The sequence below is a fragment of the Podarcis raffonei genome, chromosome 2 (genome assembly GCF_027172205.1).
Source record: "Podarcis raffonei isolate rPodRaf1 chromosome 2, rPodRaf1.pri, whole genome shotgun sequence".
Taxonomy (NCBI): domain Eukaryota; kingdom Metazoa; phylum Chordata; class Lepidosauria; order Squamata; family Lacertidae; genus Podarcis; species Podarcis raffonei.
Window position 1 is genome coordinate 5580054 of NC_070603.1, and position 20779 is coordinate 5600832.

Consider the following 20779-nt stretch of genomic DNA (forward strand, 5'->3'; position numbering starts at 1 on the left):
ATTGTGCTGCAACAGGGGGCAGAGTGATGCATTTGCAATCCTTCAGGTATATTTGCAATATGTTCTCTAGACGTCGGTGGCCTCCAGCTCTCACCAGTCCCAGCCAGCATGGACAAAGGCCAGGTACTCCAGGAGCAGAAGCCCAGCAGCGTCTGAAGGGCATCCTTGATTTGCGCAATGAGCTTTAACTAATTACATCTTCCTTGGAGGCCCTGGGAATTGTAGTCCTGCAAAGTGAAGGACTTTTTGCAGCACACATGATAGATCTGATCTCCCAGCATTTGGCAGGGGTATTAAGTCAGCTAAACCCTACCTCTGAACTTTAGGATGGAGAATTAAATAAAAAGCTAGCACTCTGGAAAGGAATCACACACAAAAGTTGGCACCTGTGCAAGTGCTTAGCCGCCTCCTTTGCAAACAGCTCTTAGGCCTGTGCACAAGCCTATAAAAGAAACCACTTGCAGTAGACGCACCATAAATGAGAGTTCCCAATATACCAGCCTCGGGGGCTTTGCTTGCAGAGGGAAGAAAAGGCTCTAGTACGCATCAGCTCAGCTCTGTTCAGCTGTTTAATGGCAGGTATTGGCCCTTCCCCAAAGGTCCCCCAACAGGCCTCACTCTTCTTTATGCCCAGTGGCCTGTTAACATGACAGAGGAGGATAGTTTGAAGTCACACGCCGCTGACTTAGAGGATCCGCTTGACCTCGAGTGCTGCCTCGACCACGTTATAGATCGGCGGCTTGGCAGGCTGGGACGAAGGTGGGGCGATATTTTGCTGGTTGACAATCATCAGTGGATTGATCTGGCTCAGAACCTCGTCGTTCACCGAGATGCCATCCAGGTACTGCTTGAGCAGCTGCCTCAGCCTGAGGTTGTCTTGGAGCAGCGCTTGCTTTGTCCGCTCCAGCGAAAGCTGCTCCAGCCTCACCTTGTTGTATCTTTGCCAGAAGCGCTCCAGCCCCACGTAATCCTGCATCATCTGGAAAAGACATGGGAAAGACAGGCTTCTGGGTTGGTTCTAAGGAGTCTCTGGACAAGAATCCCTGCTTTGAGTCAGTGGCTGCATTGGGAGAAACAAACGGCTCTTGAGCAGCTGCTAAGTTGGGAAATGCTGCCTGTGAATGTAGCAGCCAAAGGTCTTGTAGCAAAGATTACTGTATGTTTCGCTCCATAAGACACACTTTTTCCTCTTAAAATCTAAGGGGAAGTATCTGTGCGTCTTATGGAGCGAATGTGTGGTCGCTGGGGGGGGGGGGGGGACGGACCTGGACTCCCCTTGCCAGCCCCGACCTGCTCTTTGGGGCTGGGGGAAACCCGGGCTTCCCCCGCCAGCCCCGACAAGCTCCTGTGCAGCTCTGGGGTAGCCCACGAAGCCTCTTTAGGGCAGTGGGGAGCCTTCATTCCACTGCCCTACGGAGGCTTTGCGCAGCTATCCCTGGCTTTTGCGGGAGGTGGGGGAAGGGACAGAGCGAGGCTCTCTCACTTCCCCCACCTTCCGCAAAAGCCCCCAAGAGCCACATTCTTTTTTCTTGAATTCCCCCCCCCCAAAAAAGTAGGTGCGCCTTATGGTCAGGTGCGCCTTATGGAGCGAAAATACGGTATTTCTTATAGCTGTGTGGCAAGCAAACGCCGCAAAGTCAGGTGGGCCTGGATAGAGAGGGAGGCAGAATGCATTCTGGGAAAGTACCAGAGGCAAAGGGGAAAACTCTGCATGATGCTAAGTGCATCACTTGAAGTTGCATGGTGCTTCCCCTGCTGTGAAGAGCAGACATAGGGAGCCTGATCACGATTGGGGCTGTGACATGGGGGTTAACTCTGCCCCTGCCATGGTCTGAATGGAAACCCTTCCACCCCAGCTGCTGCTGCTAGCCTTGGGGTGGGGGCTCCCATTGGTGCCAGGGCTGTATTGCCTCAATCTGACCATTCCTTCTGGGAAAGAACAGCCCTGAATGCTAAACTGGAGACACAGAATAATCCTGACAATGAAGCAAAATAACTGCTTCTTCCTCTGCTGGTGAAGCAGGCACATGTGCCTTCCTCCCCTTTCCACACACAGACAATTCACCTGGGCTAGTGGCTCTTCCGGTTTCTCCAGGACCACCTTATCCACAGTCTTCTGTTCTTCCCAGGTCAGGGAACTGGCATAAAATGGCAGCACTTTCTCCTCTTCAGACTCTAGCCTGCGGCACATCTCAGCCAGGCGCAGGATCAGCTCTGCCTAAAGGGAACAATAATCAGACTCGGTTTTCCTCTATCTGCCACAGGATACACTTCCCAGGGTCTGGCACTGGAGTGGCTCTGTATAGTTCTAAAGTGGGAGTTTTAGTTCTCTGGAGGGCTAGGAATGCCTTCACAGGATTTTCAGCACTTTTACCAAACTACAATTCCCGGGATTTTTTAGAGCAGGGTGAGGAGCTTGTGCTCCTTCAGATGTTTGTTGCTGGATTCTAGCACCCAGAACTCCTAGACTGGCCAGCGGTCAGGAGTCGTGGAACTGGTGGTTCTGACAACGGGAGGATTGTAAGTTCCTCAATCCTTCTTTAGGGAAAGCCATGGCACTTAAATGAGTATAAAACCAATAAAAGTTTGTAATGTAGGTTTAGTTGCCAACAGTCACATGAGAAAAACTCTGAACTGTACATCTCGGCTAAAAGAGCAGCATGCACGGAATCTGCTTTGCTCTCTGGGAGTTTTGAGTTTCCACCACTATGTCAGGGCACTTTCAAGCCATGCATGGCTCCTTTGGGAAGAAGAGGCTATACGGCTGTGTACACATTAATGGCTCAAAATGCAGCTAAATTGTTCTTTTTCTCAATCCAGATTGAAGCTGGTTTGAGGGGAAGCACATCAAAACACAGTATTTCGTAAGAAACAACCACATAGATATCAATTGTGGATAATGCCATGTGCACAGTACTTCTCCAACCTGTGGTGGGAGCACATGGGTGCAGCGTGAACACGGCCTGTATCTCTAAAAAGAGAGTTGCCACATTACAATCATCCCTGGACTCCTGTACCTTTAAGAGTCACCACACATGATATACCACCCCCCCATGCTGAAGTACCGTATTTTTTGCTCTATAAGACACACCAGACCACAAGAGGCACCTAGTTTTTGGAGAAGGAAAACAAGAAAAAAATATTCTGAATCTGAGAAGCCAGAACAACAAGAGGGGTCACTGTGCAGTGAAAGCAGCAATCCCCCTTGCTGTTCTGGTTTCTGGGATAGCTGCACAGCCGGCATTCGCTCCATAAGGCGTACACACATTTCCCCTTACTTTTTAGGAGGGAAAAAGTGAGTCTTATAGAGCAAAAAATATGGTAGTCTGTGCAAGAAAGGACATGTACACCACTTTGTGATAAAACTGCACACACAACTGTCCTCTGAAAGCTGCTCAGCACCCGGCTTCTAAGCGGATTATTGTGACAAAATGAGAGCCATGCACAATTTTCACACAATAGTACATATGGGTTCCCCGCACTATGAAGAGATTTAAGATTTGGAGTAATTTAAATGTACACTAAAAATATCATGTGACTGGGACGAACATATATGTGACATGTCTGTCACACAGGGACACTCAAAAGAGAGCCAGAATTGCGGGCAGCTCCTTGGCAAGGGAAGATTATGTGACAAGATTAACAGGCACACGGTATAGTATGCAAAGCACTTGTTCTGTTATAGTGCAAGGAATTAGGTTTGCACAATGGAATCCCCCCCCACCTCCACCCCCCGCATGCATGGCCTGCACGCTCCCCAAATCTGCTCCAGAAGGTTGGGGGAAATCCCAAAACAGATTTAAGGGATGCACAGGGAGAGGAGAGGGAGGGGATGTTCCGTTGCACAGCCAAAACTCCTTCTGCTGATCAAATGAGTGCTTTTGACGCTGCCCAAAGTGTCTGGAAAGAACATCATCCTTTCAAGGCAGAGGAGACAAGGAGTCTTGGGAAGGCTTGCATCCTCTCCTGCCATCTGAGGCTGGGAGGACCAGCATTAATTTTTTTAAAGAACCTTTCTAAACTGATAGTTAAATAGATAGATGATCTCAAGTGTACAAAAACTCAAGTACAAAAACCCCCATTGATACAAAACCACTAAAAACAAACCAGGATCTGAAATTGAAAAATAAAACCGAGCATCATAGGATAGAAAAGTAAAGGGTGCAACTTTAATAATCAGGGTAAACTTGCACAAGAAAGCTATGCATTCGACAGGGGGGGGTGGATAAAAGGAACCACATGCTAAAAACCTCCATATAGCCCAGAAGCATAAGGTGTAGCCTTCACTACTGCTGCTTCTCTCTCACTCTCACCATTTCTTATTCTCGCAGGAATTCCCAGCCATCTCTTCTGTTTGAACAATCCCAGCCACTGTTTGTTCCTTTCCCCAGTCAAGAACACCTTATCTTTGCCCCCAATAGCCTGTGCACCTCCCTCCCTCCCCCTCCTCCTCTGAAAGTCCTTTCTGTTCCAGCTTGGCCAGGACTAAGAGAGGCAAGAGTCAAGCTCCGCTGCTCTCCAAGGTCATGTTGGGAGCACATGCACACAGAGTAGCCATTGCTTCTTAAAATACAGTGGTACCTCTGGTTAAGAACTTAATTCGTTCCGGAGGTCCGTTCTTAACTGGAAACTGTTCTTAACCTGAAGCACCACTTTAGCTAATGGGGCCTCCTGCTGCCGCCGCACCGCCAGAGCATGATTTCTGTTCTCATCCTGATGCAAAGTTCTTAACCCGAGGTACTATTTCTGGGTTAGCGGAGTCTGTAACCTGAAGCATCTGTAACCTGAAGCGTATGTAACCCAAGGTACCACTGTAGTTTAAAGAAAGGTGGGGGGGGGGGATAGATGGGTTTTTTTTAACCCTATTATTTTCCACATTACCAGATCTCAGCTGCTCACGAGTGTAATATATCTCATATGCAAGATGGGAAACAAAGGGCAATTCCTCTAAGCAAGGGAGGTAAAACCTGGCTGATTCCGCCCTGCCTTGGAAATGTCAGCAGTATAGGCATCTGTGTCCATTCAGGAGGCGGTAGCCCCCACTCCCCAGAAAGCTAGTCTCCACTAAAACAGCGTTATTTGGAGCCAACCAGGTGCTATTTTTATAGGCCAAAGCTGTGCTTGCACATAATCTGCAAGAACTGTCCTGGATCTGAACTCCGTTTTGGGAATCCCAAGGGCTACCAGAGATCACCAAAAGTTTGATTTATGCATGTTCTCTTCTGCCAGGGGTGAACGAAGGCATCGTGACACCTGGGGCAGCAAACCGCTATGTACAGCACATGTGCGGCATTGCATGCATGTGCTGTAAGTAACAATGCTGCACATGCCCTGTACATAGCGGTTTGCTGCCAGCACTGCTCCAGCGCCGTATGGATGGTGCCGAGATCCTCTGCTCGCGGCTGCAGCCGTGAACGGACGATCCTCCGTTTGCAGCTGTAGTGGCGACAGAGGAATCCTATCGCCATCTGTACAGCATCCGTACCACATGTGGTGGCGGCGCAATGGCTGCTTGCGCCGCCACGAGGTGCCTTCTTATCACCCCCCCCCCGACATGGCACCCGGGGCACATTGGTGCACCGTCGCCCCCCCCCCCCATTGCGACGTCACTGTCTTCAGCTGCCTCTGTTCTCCCCATCCTATGTACTTTCTCAGTTGTGGAAGGAGCCTGAGGCCATGACTACCCAGAAGTGCATACAGTTTTACCTTCTGCATAACATGTTCCAACACTTTGAGAGCCCCGCTGCTCTCCCTGGACAGCTTAGCCAGGTTGCTACGGGCCTTGGCTCTGGCCCGGTTCATCTCGCCCTTGAGCTTCTGCAGCTGCTTCAGCACCACCTCCTTCTCATCGCGGACTCGCCGGTTCTGCTCCTCGCTCTCCCGTGCATGAAGAGCGATCTTGTTCTTCAGGATGCCAATGAGGTCCTGGTGACAAGAGAGGGATCTAGTCAACCAACAGGAGGTCTTCTGTGGCAACTATAAACTGAAACTCATGGCTGCAGGAAGAGGTGCGATTAGATAGCCATTTTGGTTTGCAGCTTTGGTGGTGTGAGATTTTACTGTTGTGGGGGTTCAGATTAATAATGGGATGAGGAACAACTGCAGATATTTATAAGGCATGGGAGATGGGGGCTTGGTTTCAGGAGGATCTGTTGCTCCGCCCACCGCTGATATGCATCACCACATGTTTGTCCATGAATCTATTTTTCCCCAGGTTCTTCTGTTGGTGGGATGAGGGGGAGAAGGTCAATTTATGGAGAAGAGTGCTGGAGGCTGATGAATTTTTGATCTTTTCCAGCCTTCCAATTCTGTCCACTGAGCTTTGCAAGCCCAAATCAAATGTTCAGTGCTCCCTCCAACTGGCATGACGTCCACGGCTACCACTGGAATGGCAGCCAGACCAGGATCTACCCACATAGAGGGGATACAAAGGGAAAGGGAAAGGACCCCTGACAGTTAAGTCCAGTCGTGGACGACTCTGGGGTTGCAGCGCTCATCTCGCTTTACAGGTCGAGGGAGCCAGCGTTTGTCCGCAGAGTTTTTTCCCCCTGGGCCATATGGCCAGCATGACTAAGCTGCTTCTGGCGCAACGGAACACCGAAACCAGAGCAGCACACAGAAACACCCTTTACCTTCCCGCCGGAGTGGTACCTATTTATCTACTTGCACTTTGATGTGCTTTCGAACTGCTAGGTTGGCAGGAGCTGAGACCGAGCAACAGGAGCTCACCCCGTCACGGGGATTCGAACTGCTGACCTTCTGGTCGGCAAGCCCAAGAGGCTCAGTGGTTTAGCGCCACCTGCCACCCGCGTCCCTTACATAGAGGGGATAGTTCATATAAATTAATCCACAGACACCCTGTTTCCTGTAATCAACAGCAACACTTCTTCAAGACAAGGCCATGATAATCACCTGCAAAGAGTGTCTCCGCCATGTGAACCCAACTAAGCTGTGAACTAAGTGGCAACCTCACACACTCCTGGAGGTCATTGCAAGTGGACTGCCAATTCTAGAAACTGGGCCACCAGTTAGGTATCTCTCTTGATGGTGAATTGCAAGGGGTGGGGGGATATAGGTCAACGAAGGTAACTTGGGCAGGCTGTTAATGCTACCATTTTGAAAGAATAGCACTGCGTAGAAGGGACAGCACAGTGATATCTCAGCTGCAGGAGAAAACAATGCCTGAATAAAGCCCAAATGTTTCCCTGGTCCGACCAGCCCAAGCAGGGCCACTCACTTGCATCTTCTGCAGTTTCCTCATCTGCATCTCAATCTCCTTGGTGCTCTTCTCATCTCTGCGTTTGAGGCCTTCAAAGGCAAACTTACGGTCTTCCGTTGCCTCTGTGTAAGTACGCAAGGCCTGCTGGAAGCGTTTCCACAGCTCCTCCACTTTACCCTCCAACTGCATGCGCAGGTAATGCTTCTCCTCCAAGTTCTGGGGCGGAAATGAACCCAGATTAGTATTCTGTTAGCAGAACAGGCGGTCCTATTCTGGTCTGCTCTGGAGTTTTCCAGTCAACTGACTCATTTTGGACTAACCCTGGACCAGCCTGCCCAGGAACTCCATTCCCAAGCAAAAGAACACCATACATTTAGAGCACATCTGATGCACACTGAAAGCTCATGACTTCCCCCAAAGAATCCTGGGAACTGTAGTTTGTTAAGGATGCTGGGAAATGTAGTTCTACGGGCGGAAACTACACTTTGGAAGATTCTTTGGTGGAAGTCAGGAGCTTTTGCATTGGATGTGCTCTAAATGTATGGTGTGGAGGATCTGCCCTTAAAAAAAATTGTTATTGTTTGTTATTATGCTATATATTTGTGTAATTTTAGATTATAAATTGCCCTGTCATATTTGGATGAAGGGCAGTACAGAAATTTAATATAAATAAATAAAAAGCCTTAGTATGCCCAACTGGTTTTCTTTGGGGGTTTTAAAATCATGAGTATGGGCTCCAGCAACAAGAAACCTTGTACAGTGGTACCTCAGGTTAAGTACTTAATTCGTTCCGGAGGTCCATACTTAACCTGAAACTGTTCTTAAACTGAAGCACCACTTTAGCTAATGGGGCCTCCCGCTGCTGACACGCCACTGGAGTACGATTTCTGTTCTCATCCTGAAGCAAAGTTCTTAACCTGAAGCATATGTAACCTGAAGCGTATGTAACCCGAGGTACCACTGTACCTGGAGAAACAATGAAACTAAGGAGGACCTGCACATAGTTTCAGCTACAGTCTTGATTCCCCAGTCACTAGAATCTCTCATATGGCTCTTCTTGGGATCTTACATGGAACTGGATTTTACAGCATCAGCTCTGTGGGTTCTTTCTTCCTCCCCGCCCAGTAATGTGTGGCATAACACAATGCATGAAAATGACACCATCCGCCTGTGCATTCCCCCAGCCTGCAAGCCAATTATGTGGGGGTGAAGGGGCTACAAAATCAGGTCATGAGTTGATTCGCTGCACATTACTGGGAAGAAGAGAGAAGGAAATATACAGCAGAGGTGGTTCCATGTTTCTTTCAGTGTCTAGTTCTGTCTGTAGACCAGTTCAGCCACTGACTACAGCTATATGTGCAAGAAAACACAAGGATGGTAATGGGTGTATTTTGATTACATAAAATGTGTTTGAGCTGGGGCCCTTCATCATTAGCGGCAGCTACAAATCAATGGCAGGGAAATAAACCCAAACAAAGTATATGACGACGAGTATTAACAGACAAAGAGTTGAAGGAATACACAGAGGCTTCCAGTCAAATGAGGTGCCAATTCCTGATATTGGGTGCAGGATATATTTGGAACCTTTATAATTTCAAGGAAGTCCTGGCATGCCTAGAACTCCGTTGAACATCTCCATGTAGCTTCTACCCATCCCACATTCTTTCTTTCTTTGTTTTTTTAAATTAACCAATATATTGGCACATAGCAGACGCATAAGAACACTGGAAGAACCTGCTGGATCAAGCCAATGGTTCATTTAGTCCAGCATTCTGTTCTCACAGGGGCCAACCAGAGGCCTACAGGCAGCCTCAAAACAGGACCTGAACATAACATAACCTTGTGACTCCCAGCAACTGGAATTCACTGATAAATCAGTGTAACGAATTAAAGCTCACTTGAAATGGGCTAAAACAATTAAAAGGAAAAAAGGCAGAGCATCAGCACACAGCTGATTATGAAATAATGAGGCCCCAACTTGAATATTAAATAACTTTTAAAAGACCTATGAAAGGCAGGTTTCAGGGCTACACCATTGCTAAAATGTGCATATATTTTTTCCTGAGGATATTGTCCATTTCAAAATATGATAAATCCTCCCATTCGTTAGCAAACTTAGAAACTGCCATAAAGTTTCCTCCCTGAGTTTTGACCCAGACCTTGTTCTTGACGTCATCTCTTGTACTCTGGAAGTCGAGCCTGGCCTCATATTCACTGTCAGTAAAGTTTTGCTCCATAGCCAGCAGCACATCCTGCAGGTACCGGCTCTCTAGATTATGGTGACCTATAATTATCTTCCTGGTGAAAATATGAAAAGCCGCGTGAGTTCTAAGAGTCCAACAAAACACAGTTTTTCACAGTTGCTGAGCCACCATCTTTCCCAGCCCTCCCTTCTTCCCTTCTACCTCTCTGTGTCAAACTCCTTCTGCAGAGCTTGCAGCTCCGTTTGGTAATCCTCCTCTAAGTAGCCAATGCGGCAGCGCTGGAGTTCCAACAGCTGGTCTATGTTGTGCAAGTGGCTGCGCAAAGCATGCGCATATTGAGCTTCTGCCTCCGTGAGGTCCTTAGCAAGGGACTGGAAGGGACAGAGATGCATTAGACAACCACAGCAGGAGACCAACCTGTTTTAAAGAGCTAAGGAATTCCACACTAAAAATATTGAGAATGCTAAGACCTAAAATAATAAATTGCGGTATCTGAAATAACTTATATTAAGCTGGTAAACACACATAAAGCTTCTGAACTGAATCTGCTGTGGCTTGGCCCTGGCATTCCACACTGCATTCAGTTCTTATACCACTGGGACCCACTGACAGCAATAATAAAGAACTGTTAAGAGGTCATTGCAGAATTGTACAAAGTGCAAACCACTTTTTCCTACAATACAGATGTGCCCTTTGCTCCTTATTGGCAAGTGTCACAGAGCTGCAGTGAGGGGACTTCCCTCTCTGATCTCTAAGAGAGCCATTAACAGTTTCACAGTCTCATTCCAAGGGCTTTTCCCGGCCAGGGCTCACCTTAATGACATTGTCTTTGCAGTCCACCACACGTTCAAAGGTCTGGCTAAGAATCTCAATGTCCTTACGCAGCTCCCTGGCCTTGACTTCACGGAGCACCGTGCGCCACTGTAGGGTGATCTTGTGCAGGTTTAGTTCACTGTTGCGCTCCTCTTTGGCCAGTTTTTCCTGCATTGAGAGCCACAACTTTACCCAGGCAAGCCCAACACAGCCCAGACATCACAAGATAAGGAACCAGACAAAGAATAGTGGTAGTAGGCAGTAAAATTTGTTTCCTAAAACCATTGTGATCACAAAACTAGTGACTGATCAATAAACACAAGATGCTGGACTACATGAGCCTTTGGTCTGATCAAAAAGGAATTTTCTTATGTTCTTAAGATGGCAACCTTCTCCACAAGTCAGACACCACTTACACTGGTCACATATTAGCCCCAGTGTCAACTGAACACCCTGAACATGTTCTGTGCTGATCAACTGCATTGAAATAGCACTGATCCTTTCAGAGTGATGTGGGAGTGCCTTCAAATGATCATCAGGAAATACTTCCCAAATGTAAAGCCCCTTAGGCCATGTCAATATAACAGACAGACTGGGGGACTTGTGAAACGTCTTCGGAGGTGTTCATGAAGACACTGTAGGACCACTTTAAATTTAGAGATTTGTATCACTGGGATCTTCCAACTCTATTGCCATGTCTACCTGAAACTATTCATTACATCACCCAATTCCAGTTTCATACTCAATATGTCACCAAGTCAGTTAGTAAGAAAAGGAACTGAAAGCATTTCAGGCTAATTGGCAGAAACCTTTGGTCAGAACAAAAGAGATATGATAAAAACTAGAGGGACATACAATCTAAGCTTCCAGTACTAAATTTAAATTCACCCGTTGCCATGGCCCTCTATGGCACACATAGGGCCAATGCTCTCTCACTGGATTTCTGTGGTGGAAGTCATATATGCCCATAGCTGTCAACTTACAGATTTGAAAATAAGGGACCAGCAGCCTTGAAAATAAGGGATCAGGAGCCAAAATAAGGGACCTGCGGCCTCACCTGTTCCAGGCACTCCAGTCTTCCTGTCCTCCTGCAGTCTGGTCAAACTCACGCTTGTAGTTTTGAGAACACTGTCCAACCAACTTTGTGACCAGATGTTCAACTGAATAGAATCTGAATCACATGCACCACAAAGCCTATGCAGCCTCAACTTAAGATGGCTCCCCGGCCTGGCTTTGCACTGCAAAGTTTGCAGCAGCACGTGCAACAAAATGGCGTCCAGCATTCAAAAAAACCCCTCAGCTTGCATTAACTAGCCACACACAAGGCATGCAAGCTCCACCCCCCCAGTCATTCTTAGACTTCTTATTGGGTGAGCAACACAGCCAAGCAACACAGTTGGAGCCTCCCTCCTCCCTGGCCGGCAGGGAGGGAGGGAGGGAGAGGAGCTGCTTCCTTTGAAATTTAAGGGGCGTCATTTAAGGCACATTTAAGGGACATCCATCAATAAGGGACAGCAGCGGGGCATGGCACTGGAATAAGGGACTGTCCCTTCAAATAAGGGACACTTGACAGCTATATATGCCTGGCATCGGCTATTGTTGTAGCAGCAATCAGTTCAATTTAATATCAAAAGCGTCAATAAGGGCTGCACTGTAACTTTGCTCACTGGTCTGAATCTTCATGAGATAAGAAGTCAGGTGACCATGAGAAGCAGCCACAGCTCACTTTCTCCAATGTAGGCTCCAAGGCCTTTCACTATTCTTCCATCTGAGTAACTTGTTGCCTGCCTACATTGAGCTATTTACCCATCTGCTTGCCTTCTATGTCTTCCCTCTTACAGCAGAACAGAAGCAAAGACCCCAAAAATGGTACAGAACAGTAATTATAGAAAAATCCCAAAGGTGTTGAGCTTGAAAGACTTCCTCAAAGTAGTTTTAAAATAAACTCCAACAATATAGGCAGCCATTTAATTAAACATCTATTTTGCTCTCAAAGAATACTCCTCTGGGGAAAAGTACTGAGCTCAAAATGTGTTGGGATTCTAGAATTTCCCAATTACGTTTGTGTCTGGCCTTGCCCATCTGCCTCCAAACCACTAACCTAGTTTTGACCTTTTACCTTCCAGAGATTACATATAAACTCTCACTACAATCTGCCATGCTAGTTTCAAGCTCTTTCACCTCCTGACTGCATAAAATGCTGCAGTCAGAGAATACGATTTTAAAACCATTCTTTCTGTTTTCCATCCTGCATTATCTTACAAGTGGCACGTTGCAGACTAAAAGATGTTCTTAGCCTCACTGCTGAGAACACCCTAAGATTATGTGATTCACCCTGTTCTCTCACATTTGGAAACAAGGCCCCTGGAGCACTGTTTTGAATTGTGAGAGGTCTGCTGGCACTCCTCTCCCCACAACATGCCACATATCTTCATGCTTCCTTGTAGCACAAACCCCTTTATGTCCAGGCAAACAAATGGTACCTTTAGGAACTGGGCCAGCATGTCCTCCTTTTTCTTCATCATTTCTTCCTCAGCCAGCCGCTTCTGTTGCATCATAATCAGCCGTTCTTCATCAGTCAGGGCCGCCCGCTTGCGCCCTCTCTTCCTCGGCATGATTGCACCTATAATGGAGGAAAGTACAAAGAGGAGGAACCCAAGCCTCCTCCTAGCCCTTTGGTCTATGCTCAAGGGGGGCAGCTCTAATGGTCAGACCACATCTGTACCTATACCTCTTTTGTCAGTATAGATCAGTGATGGCCAAACTTGGCCCTCCAGCTGTTTTGGGACTACAATTCCCACCATCCCTGACCACTGGTCCTGTTAGCTAGGGATGATGGGAGTTGTAGTCCCAAAACAGCTGGAGGGCCAGGTTTGGCCATCACTGGTATGTTGTTGTTTAGTTGTTTAGTCGTGTCCGACTCTTCGTGACCCCATGGACCAGAGCACGCCAGGCACCTCTGTCCTCCACTACCTCCCACAGTTTGGTCAGACTCATGCTGGTAACCTCGAAAACACTGTCCCACGATCTCGTCCTCTGTCGCCCCCTTCTCCTTGTGCCCTCCATCTTTCCCAGCATCAGTGTCTTCTCCAGGGAGTCTTCTCTTCTCATGAGGTGGCCAAAGTATTGGAGCCTCAGCTTCAGGATCTGTCCTTCCAGTGAGCACTCAGGGCTGATTTCATTAAGAATGGATGCATTTGATCTTCTTGCAGTCCATGGGACTCTCAAGAGTCTCCTCCAGCACCATAATTCAAAAGCATCAATTCTTCGGCGATCAGCCTTCTTTATGGTCCAGCTCTCACTTCCATACATCACTACTGGGGAAACCATGGTTTTAACTATACGAACCTTTGTTGGCAAGGTGACGTCTCTACTTCTCAAGATGCTGTCTAGGCCTGTCATTGCCCTTCTCCCAAGAAGCAGGCGTCTTTTAATTTCGTGGCTGCTGTCACCATCACTGGTATAGACACACCAATATGGCTCTACTGTAGCCTCCTTTAACTTGTTGTCCATACCCATTCCTTCTTTATTTTCCTGGCCTTGCTTTAAGGATCTCAGGATTATGAACATCAGAGGTGGGAAACCTGTAGCCCTACAGATGTCGACTCCAACTCCCATCAGCCCCCACCAACATGATCAACGGCCAGGTATGATGGGAGTTGTAGTCCAACCTCATCTGGAGGGCCACAGATCCCCCATGCATAGCGTGCATGCTCCCTCCCCCTTTCATCCACATATAATCCTGTGACATTGATTAGGCTGAGAAATGATGGCAGGTCCAAAGCCACCCAGGGAGCTTGATGGCCACTAGCTCTCTCTTTCTTGCCTTTGATTTCCTTCCCTTCCCTCATCATTATTTTTATTGTGATTCTTAGAACTCACCTTGCCTGAAGCTTCAAATCTGGGTCAATCCACTGCCTCACAGGCTAGCTATGAAGGCTTTTCCACCAACACTACCAAAGCTTTGTGATGAGACCAGAATTGCCAGGAATGCCTATTAGAGGAGAGGAAGCAAACATGGATGAACCTAGAAATGGGAAATATTCAAACATCGTTGTGGCCTGACTTGGTTGTCGTTTGGGGAGGCCCCACTTCCTAAAAATTAGCGTTGCCACGTTGTTTACGGACAGATGCTCTGTGCTTTCTTTAAAACAGTGTGTAGAGGTCAGAAATCAACAACTCGTGTCTCCTGCTGTCACTGCTTTTTCATGCCAGGTAATGCTCCCATTTTAAATGATTACCTGTCATGCATCTGTTCAAGGAGCAGAGCCTCTGTCCTTAAAGAAGTGGCAAATAAGTTGGAGACAATCCCTTTTTCTTTCTTGTTAGATGTGTTATCCTGCCTGTAAAGTATCCCTCCCTCCTGGGATCAATTTTGCCATCTAACCCATGCTCACGAGACTATCTTCTGGTTTCTCTCATCAACAAAGCATACGACACCTGTTGTCAGAAGCTCTTAAAGTACTAATTCCCAAATGGTGTGGCCTGACATAACTGCTAATGGCCACAAGAAATAAAATGGCATAATCAAGGGCTCCTAAGAGCCCAAAGCACCAAGCAAAGATTGCTCACTGTGCCCTTTGCATGATTCCCTGCTCTGGTCTGTGGCGTCTCTCCATCAGATGCCTTTGAATCACCCATCCTGGCCTTAGGCCCAATTACCCAGCCTCAGGGGAGAAGGAAGGAGGGCTGCATCTCCGCATGAGTCGCTCCTCTGGCATCACCTGCTTCCAGGCACCTGAAGCTGAGGCAAAAACACACAGCTCCCCTGAGTCTGGGTAATTCTCACTCTTACATAAATGGGGTGGAGGAAAAGGCTTTTTGGGTACAGTGGTACCTCGGGTTACATACGCTTCAGGTTATAGACTCCACTAACCCAGAAATAGTACCTCGGGTTAAGAACTTTGCTTCAGGATGAGAACAGAAATCGTGCTCCAGCGGCAGCGGGAGACCCCATTAGCTAAAGTGGTGCTTCAGGTTAAGAACAGTTTCAGGTTAAGAATAATAATAATAATAATAATAATAATAATAATAATAATAATATTTAGCAAAACACTAAAATACAATAACCTATTAAACATTAAAAGCTTCCCTAAACAGGGCTGCCTTTAGATGTCTTCTAAAAGTTTGGTAGTTATTTTTCTCTTTGATATCTGGTGGGAGGGTGTTCCACAGGGCGGGTGCCACTACCGAGAAGCCCCTCTGCCTGGTTCCCTGTAACTTGGCTTCTCGCAGCGAGGGAACCACCAGAAGGCCCTCGGCACTGGACCTCAGTGTCCGGGCAAAATGATGGAGGTGGAGACGCTCCTTTAGGTATACTGGACCGAGGCCATTTAGGGCTTTAAAGGTCAACACCAACACTTTGAATTGTGCTCGGAAACGTACTGGGAGCCAGCGTAGGTCTTTCAAGACCGGTGTTATGTGGTCTTGGTGGCCGCTCCCAGTCACCAGTCCAGCTGCTGTATTCTGAATTAGTTGTAGTTTCCGGGTCACCTTCAAAGGTAGCCCCACATAGAGCGCATTGCAGTAGTCCAAGTGAAAGATAACTAGAGCATGCACCACTCTGGCGAGACAGTTCGCGGGCAGGTAGGGTCTCAGCCTGCGTACCAGATGGAGCTGGTAAACAGCTGCCCTGGACACAGAATTGACCTGCGCCTCCATGGACAGCTGTGGACCTCCGGAACGAATTAAGTACTTAACCCGAGGTACCACTGTATATGGATGATGATGCATGATTAAAAAAAAAAATTAAAGCCTGTCGCATGGACCCAACAGAAACGCTTCATGTTGGATGCTCCCCCTTGTGCAGCCCTAATTTTGATATGGTGATGTGGCACCAGCCCCTGAAAGGAGGCAGGCAGGCAGGCACTTCGGATCTTGGATGCGGCGCAAAACATCTTCCCAGCCAGCCAAGGAATTTCTCCTGTCGTGGTTAAACCTGCCCCCCCCCCGGCTTCGTCCCCCCCCCCCCGCCCGCGCCTACCTCTCTGCTTCCCCGTCGTTGCTGCTGGCCGAGTCCCTCCGGTCTCCTAGCAACAGCCTCCCCAGCCAGAGCGAGGGCGGCGCAGCCGTGGAGGGCGGAGCCGGAGCGCGCTCTGGGCGGCCCGCTGGGCGAAGCGGCCTCCGTCCGGAGACTTTTCAAGGGGCCCCGAGGGGCGGGCCGTCTCGTCCAACCCCCTCGACGCAGGATCCCCAATCCACTCTGAAACCATGCCGGACCCTGCTTTGCACTGCAAAGGTGCGGGCAGTTTTATTGCTGCACCTGCTGCTGTTGTTGGTCTCCGTCTGTCTCGAGAGCAGCGCCGGATTGACGGATAAGCTAAACAAGCTATAGCACTCTCTTGCCCCCCCCGCCAAAATATACTTCTTCTTAATTGTATTTCACTATTAATATACTCAACCACTGCCACAATGTCCTTTCTTCTATCAGATCAAAATGAGCAGATAACAGCAAAGGTTGCTAGGTTCATAGCAGGGGCAATCAGAATCATGGCCACTAACTGACAGCTGATTCAGGACTTTAAATTCTGCTCTTATATCAAATTTCCTTTTCTGCATATACAGTACTGTAATGTTTTACTGTTGCTATGGCCATTGGCTAATGCGAATAAAGTTTTATCTTATCTATTAATATACTCCTTCTTAATTGTATTTCAGTTCAACAGTTACTTTGATAAAATACGTCTTTTGTTATGTGCAAATGGTTTGAGATACCTATTAGGTCCATAAATTACCATATAGCATATATTCAACAGAAAAAAAACAGTGACAATTTGTTGTTGGCAAAGGACAGCTGGACATATAAAGGGCCCCATTACCTTCAGTAGCTTAAGGCCTCATCAAACCTAAATCTGGCCCTGCTCAAGAGCATAGCTGTCAACTTACAGATTTGAAAATAAGGGATTTTGCTTAGCTTATACAGAAATCCGGCACTCATGGAGCCATGCTGCTTTTGCTGCCACTGACTGTGTTTTGCAGGGGGTTGGACTAGATGATCCTACATCTCCGACCAAAGAAGAATGGCAGACAAAACTGATGAACAATGTTGAGATGGCAAAGCTTACAGGCAGAATTAGAAACCAGGAAGAGGACCTCTTTAATAAAGAATGGGGAAAGTTTATAATTTAGTTGAAAAGCTATTGTAAAAAGTTACAATATGGACAAATGATTTATAAAAATAGAGTTATGAAAGGGATGCAGAGGGGGAAATCACTACATTAATATGCTGCACTGGTTGGAGGGTATGCTAAGCAGCACGTCGGGGCTGCTGTCGTCCTGGCGCGAGGAGTTCCATCGGCCCTTCCCCGCCCAAGAGCGGGGGGGAGAGAGAGAGACTCTCGCCCATGCCACCCGCGAGCCCGGCATGAGGTGGTTGCGGTGCCGCGGTGCCCGCTGAAGCGCCGCCCTTCTGCGTCCCTCCCCATGCCCTCCTCTTCCTCCTCCCTCAGGCCGCCTCCTCAGCCGCCTCTGGCTTCCCCTGGCAGCGCGGCGAAAGTCTCGCAAGAGAGGGGCTGCCTGCCGGCCCGCCACCACCCGTCTCCTCACGACGTGCCCCTGAGGGGGAAAAGGGAGAGACGGAGATGCGGCAGCTCGTGTGTGCTCTCTCTCGCGCGGCGGAGGACCCCGAGCCGCTGCTTCCCTCCCGAGCCGGGTGAGCATGAAACCCGGGAAATTTAAGGCGCTGGGATAAGGGAGTTTCCCGCCAAATAAGGGACGGTTGACAGCTATGCTCAAGAGACAATGGAGTGTGCCTCTGGGGGTGAAGTCAAACCACTGTGTTAGCAGCACCGAAGTGACCTCTCTGGGGTGGAAGCCTGGGCAGTGTGTATGAAGGTCCTGCGCTGCCCAGACAACAAGACCCCCCTCTCAGCCTCACTGATGTTGTCCGAAGTAAAGCAGAACAAGATGTTTGGCACCAGCTTGGCTGCAGGAGTTGCCATCCAACTGTCTTAGGGATTCCACTCCGGTTTTGTGCAGGGTTTATTTCATAGCTTTTCTTCTCCCAAAGATATGCCTCAAGGCAGAGGAGGTTTAGGATCAGAGTTTTCCTTCTCTGAGATGGGCTACCTTCCCAGTGAGCCCCATCCAGCCCTCACTTCCCTCTACATCACATGCAGAAAGTGCCTGTCTTTGCATGCAGGGCAAGTCCCTAACTCACAGAGGGTTTGAGACCCATTGGCTACTCTCATCTAGTTTAGCCAGCTAGCTGAGATGTTTTTAAAGGGGGGGAGAAAAGGGGGGTCCCATATAATTGGGTTTGGGGGGATAGTGTTTTGGAGAAGCCAGTGTAGCAGCCTCACAGCGGAGGCTGGAAAAAAGCCCTCTTTTTTCTCTCTTGCAGCTGCTGTCTGCTCTAACCTACCTCACAGGGTTGTTGTGAGGATAAAAATGTGCGGGGAGGAGGACTATGCTCGCCATCTTGAGCTCCCTAGAGGAAAGCTGGGGTAGAAACATAATAAATAAATACAGGGTATGAGGATCCCAATGAAATTGGTCTGCTAGTTTTGAACAGGGGCTTGTTTTGCTGCAATTTTAATACTCGATTGTGAACTGCTCTGAGCTTTAAAAATGTGGGATTGAAATATTTTCAAGAAATCAATAAAATGAGTGCTGCTGTCCACAAAGGGGCAAAGACCTGGTTGAAAAGGTGCTGGTTGGTTGGTTGGTTGTTGTTGTTGTCGTGTCCGACTCTTCGTGACCCCATGGACCAGAGCACGCCAGGCATTTCTGTCTTCCACTGCCTCCCGCAGTTGGTAGCAGGATTCAATTTTCAACCAGGTCTTTGCCCCTTTGTTATTAACAGAGATGCTCTTCAGTCCAATTGCCTAAGGCTGTTACGTTATACCCGTGGCATTCCATATGTTATTGGAGTATAACCCCCATCATTCCTGGTCATTAGTCATGCTGGCTGGGGCAGATGGGAGCTGGGAGTCCAGCAACACCTGGCGAGACTCAAATTCCCCATCCCTCTCCTGAAGCATCCCCGCACCTGCTCATCCATCCAACCCACTTACCTAAGGCATCCCTAGGCTCTCTTCAGAGCCTAAGAGCAATGTCCTGCTTTGGAGCCTCTTTGGAGATGAAAGACTGCAGTTGTCATGACAACAGAACCTGCCTGTGGTACCCAACATTAGATATCCAGACACAGCCTGGCCCATTTGAGGTAACAGCCGTCTAAAAATAACCTGGGATCCTCCTTTCACTGTCAGACCATCCTTCACAAGCTCTGTTCAATTTCAACAGAATGTAGGAACTTGGATGATGAACACAGTAGGTTAAAGCAGGGAGTGGGAGCTTATCCCCTGTGAAGTTGTTACAATGGGCAGACACAGTGCCAGATTTATGTATAAGCTAAACAAGCTATAGCTTAGGGCCCCACTCTCTTGGGCCCCCCCAAAAAAAAATTAAAGTAAAACAAAACGGGATGTACATTTCCAAAATATGAGATAAAAAACAAATAAAATAAAACCTACATACAGCAACAGTGTTTTGTGTTGTGTATGGACCTATTAAGTCCACAAATTACCATATATTCAACACAAATAACAGAGACAATTTGTTGTTGACAAAGGACAGCTGGACATATAAGGGGCCCCATTACCTTCAGTAGCTTAGGGCCTCATCAAACCTAAATCTGGCCCTGGGCAGACACAACATCCTGGCTAAATGTGTTCTATAGTGAGTGGTGTGGCAATGTACTTTTTCTTCTTCTTTTTATATTCACTAAAAAACCAACTCCAGTCTCCATACCCTTCTGTAAATATATAACACTAAATATATGAACTGCAATGATTACACATGCACCACCAGTTTACTCCTGCCTCCATTTCTTTCTTTCCCCCGTTGTCTCCCTTGTATCTGTTTCTAACTGGAAGCTACTTGGGGCAGGGACCTGTCATGTTCATGGGCGAGGAAATAATGACAACAGGAATAATTACTACGGCTAAGATAATAATATAATAATATACAATGCCAGGTGATGACTGAAAAACAGTTTGTTAGTATACAAATTGAAAGGATAATGACTACAGTGGTACCTTGGGTTAAGAACTTAATTCAATCTGGAGGTCTGTTCTTAATCTGAAACTGTTCTTAACCTGAAGCACCACTTTAGCTAATGGGGCCTCCTGCTGCCGCTGCACTGCCGGAGCACGATTTCTGTTCTCATCCTGAAGCAAAGTTCTTAACCCGAGGTAATATTTCTGGGTTAGCGGAGTCTGTAACCTGAAGTGTATGTAACCTGAAGCATATGTAACCCAAGGTACCACTGTATTACACTTCTGCTAGATCATTTAATGTTGTTATTGACCTCCCAAAAATGTGTATCGCTGGCACACACTTTTATGACACATAATTCGGGGCCAGCTCTAGGGTAAATAGCACCAGGGTGAGTGACGAGTGCCCCTGGCAGAACATGGTTTGGGGCCAGCAAATACTGACTGGTAAATAACCCCAGCTCCAAGAAACAGCCCAGCCTGAAGAAATGTTGAATGTCTGAAGCTTTTTTTCTGTTATGGAACTTTGTGCCAGTGCTGAGCACCCC

The 20779-nt window shown here is 47.7% G+C and overlaps 1 protein-coding gene across 1 annotated transcript; it reads right to left on the reverse strand.

Annotated features, from left to right (window-relative positions):
* Positions 1 to 551: 551 nt before the first annotated feature.
* CCDC65 (coiled-coil domain containing 65) lies at positions 552 to 14202 on the reverse strand. Its single transcript, XM_053371345.1, has 9 exons — positions 14119 to 14202; positions 12720 to 12859; positions 10237 to 10404; positions 9625 to 9794; positions 9379 to 9517; positions 7238 to 7435; positions 5707 to 5925; positions 2066 to 2218; positions 552 to 979 (listed from the first exon to the last, which is right to left on the reverse strand). Exons 2-9 carry the CDS (start codon positions 12849 to 12851, stop codon positions 686 to 688), a joined length of 1473 nt encoding a protein of 490 aa, XP_053227320.1. The 5' UTR covers positions 12852 to 12859; positions 14119 to 14202; the 3' UTR covers positions 552 to 685.
* Between the last annotated feature and the right edge of the window lie 6577 nt (positions 14203 to 20779).

Excerpts from the sequence above, each read along its gene's own strand:
- CCDC65 (XM_053371345.1), bottom strand. The coding sequence starts at position 12,851 with ATGCCGAGGAAGAGAGGGCGCAAGCGGGCGGCCCTGACTGATGAAGAA. Across the intron at positions 9,795-10,236 it reads GCAAAGACAATGTCATTAAG|TCCCTTGCTAAGGACCTCAC; the intron begins GTGAGCCCTGGC and ends TGTCCCTTCCAG. Across the intron at positions 5,926-7,237 it reads GGAAACTGCAGAAGATGCAA|GACCTCATTGGCATCCTGAA; the intron begins GTGAGTGGCCCT and ends TCTTGTCACCAG.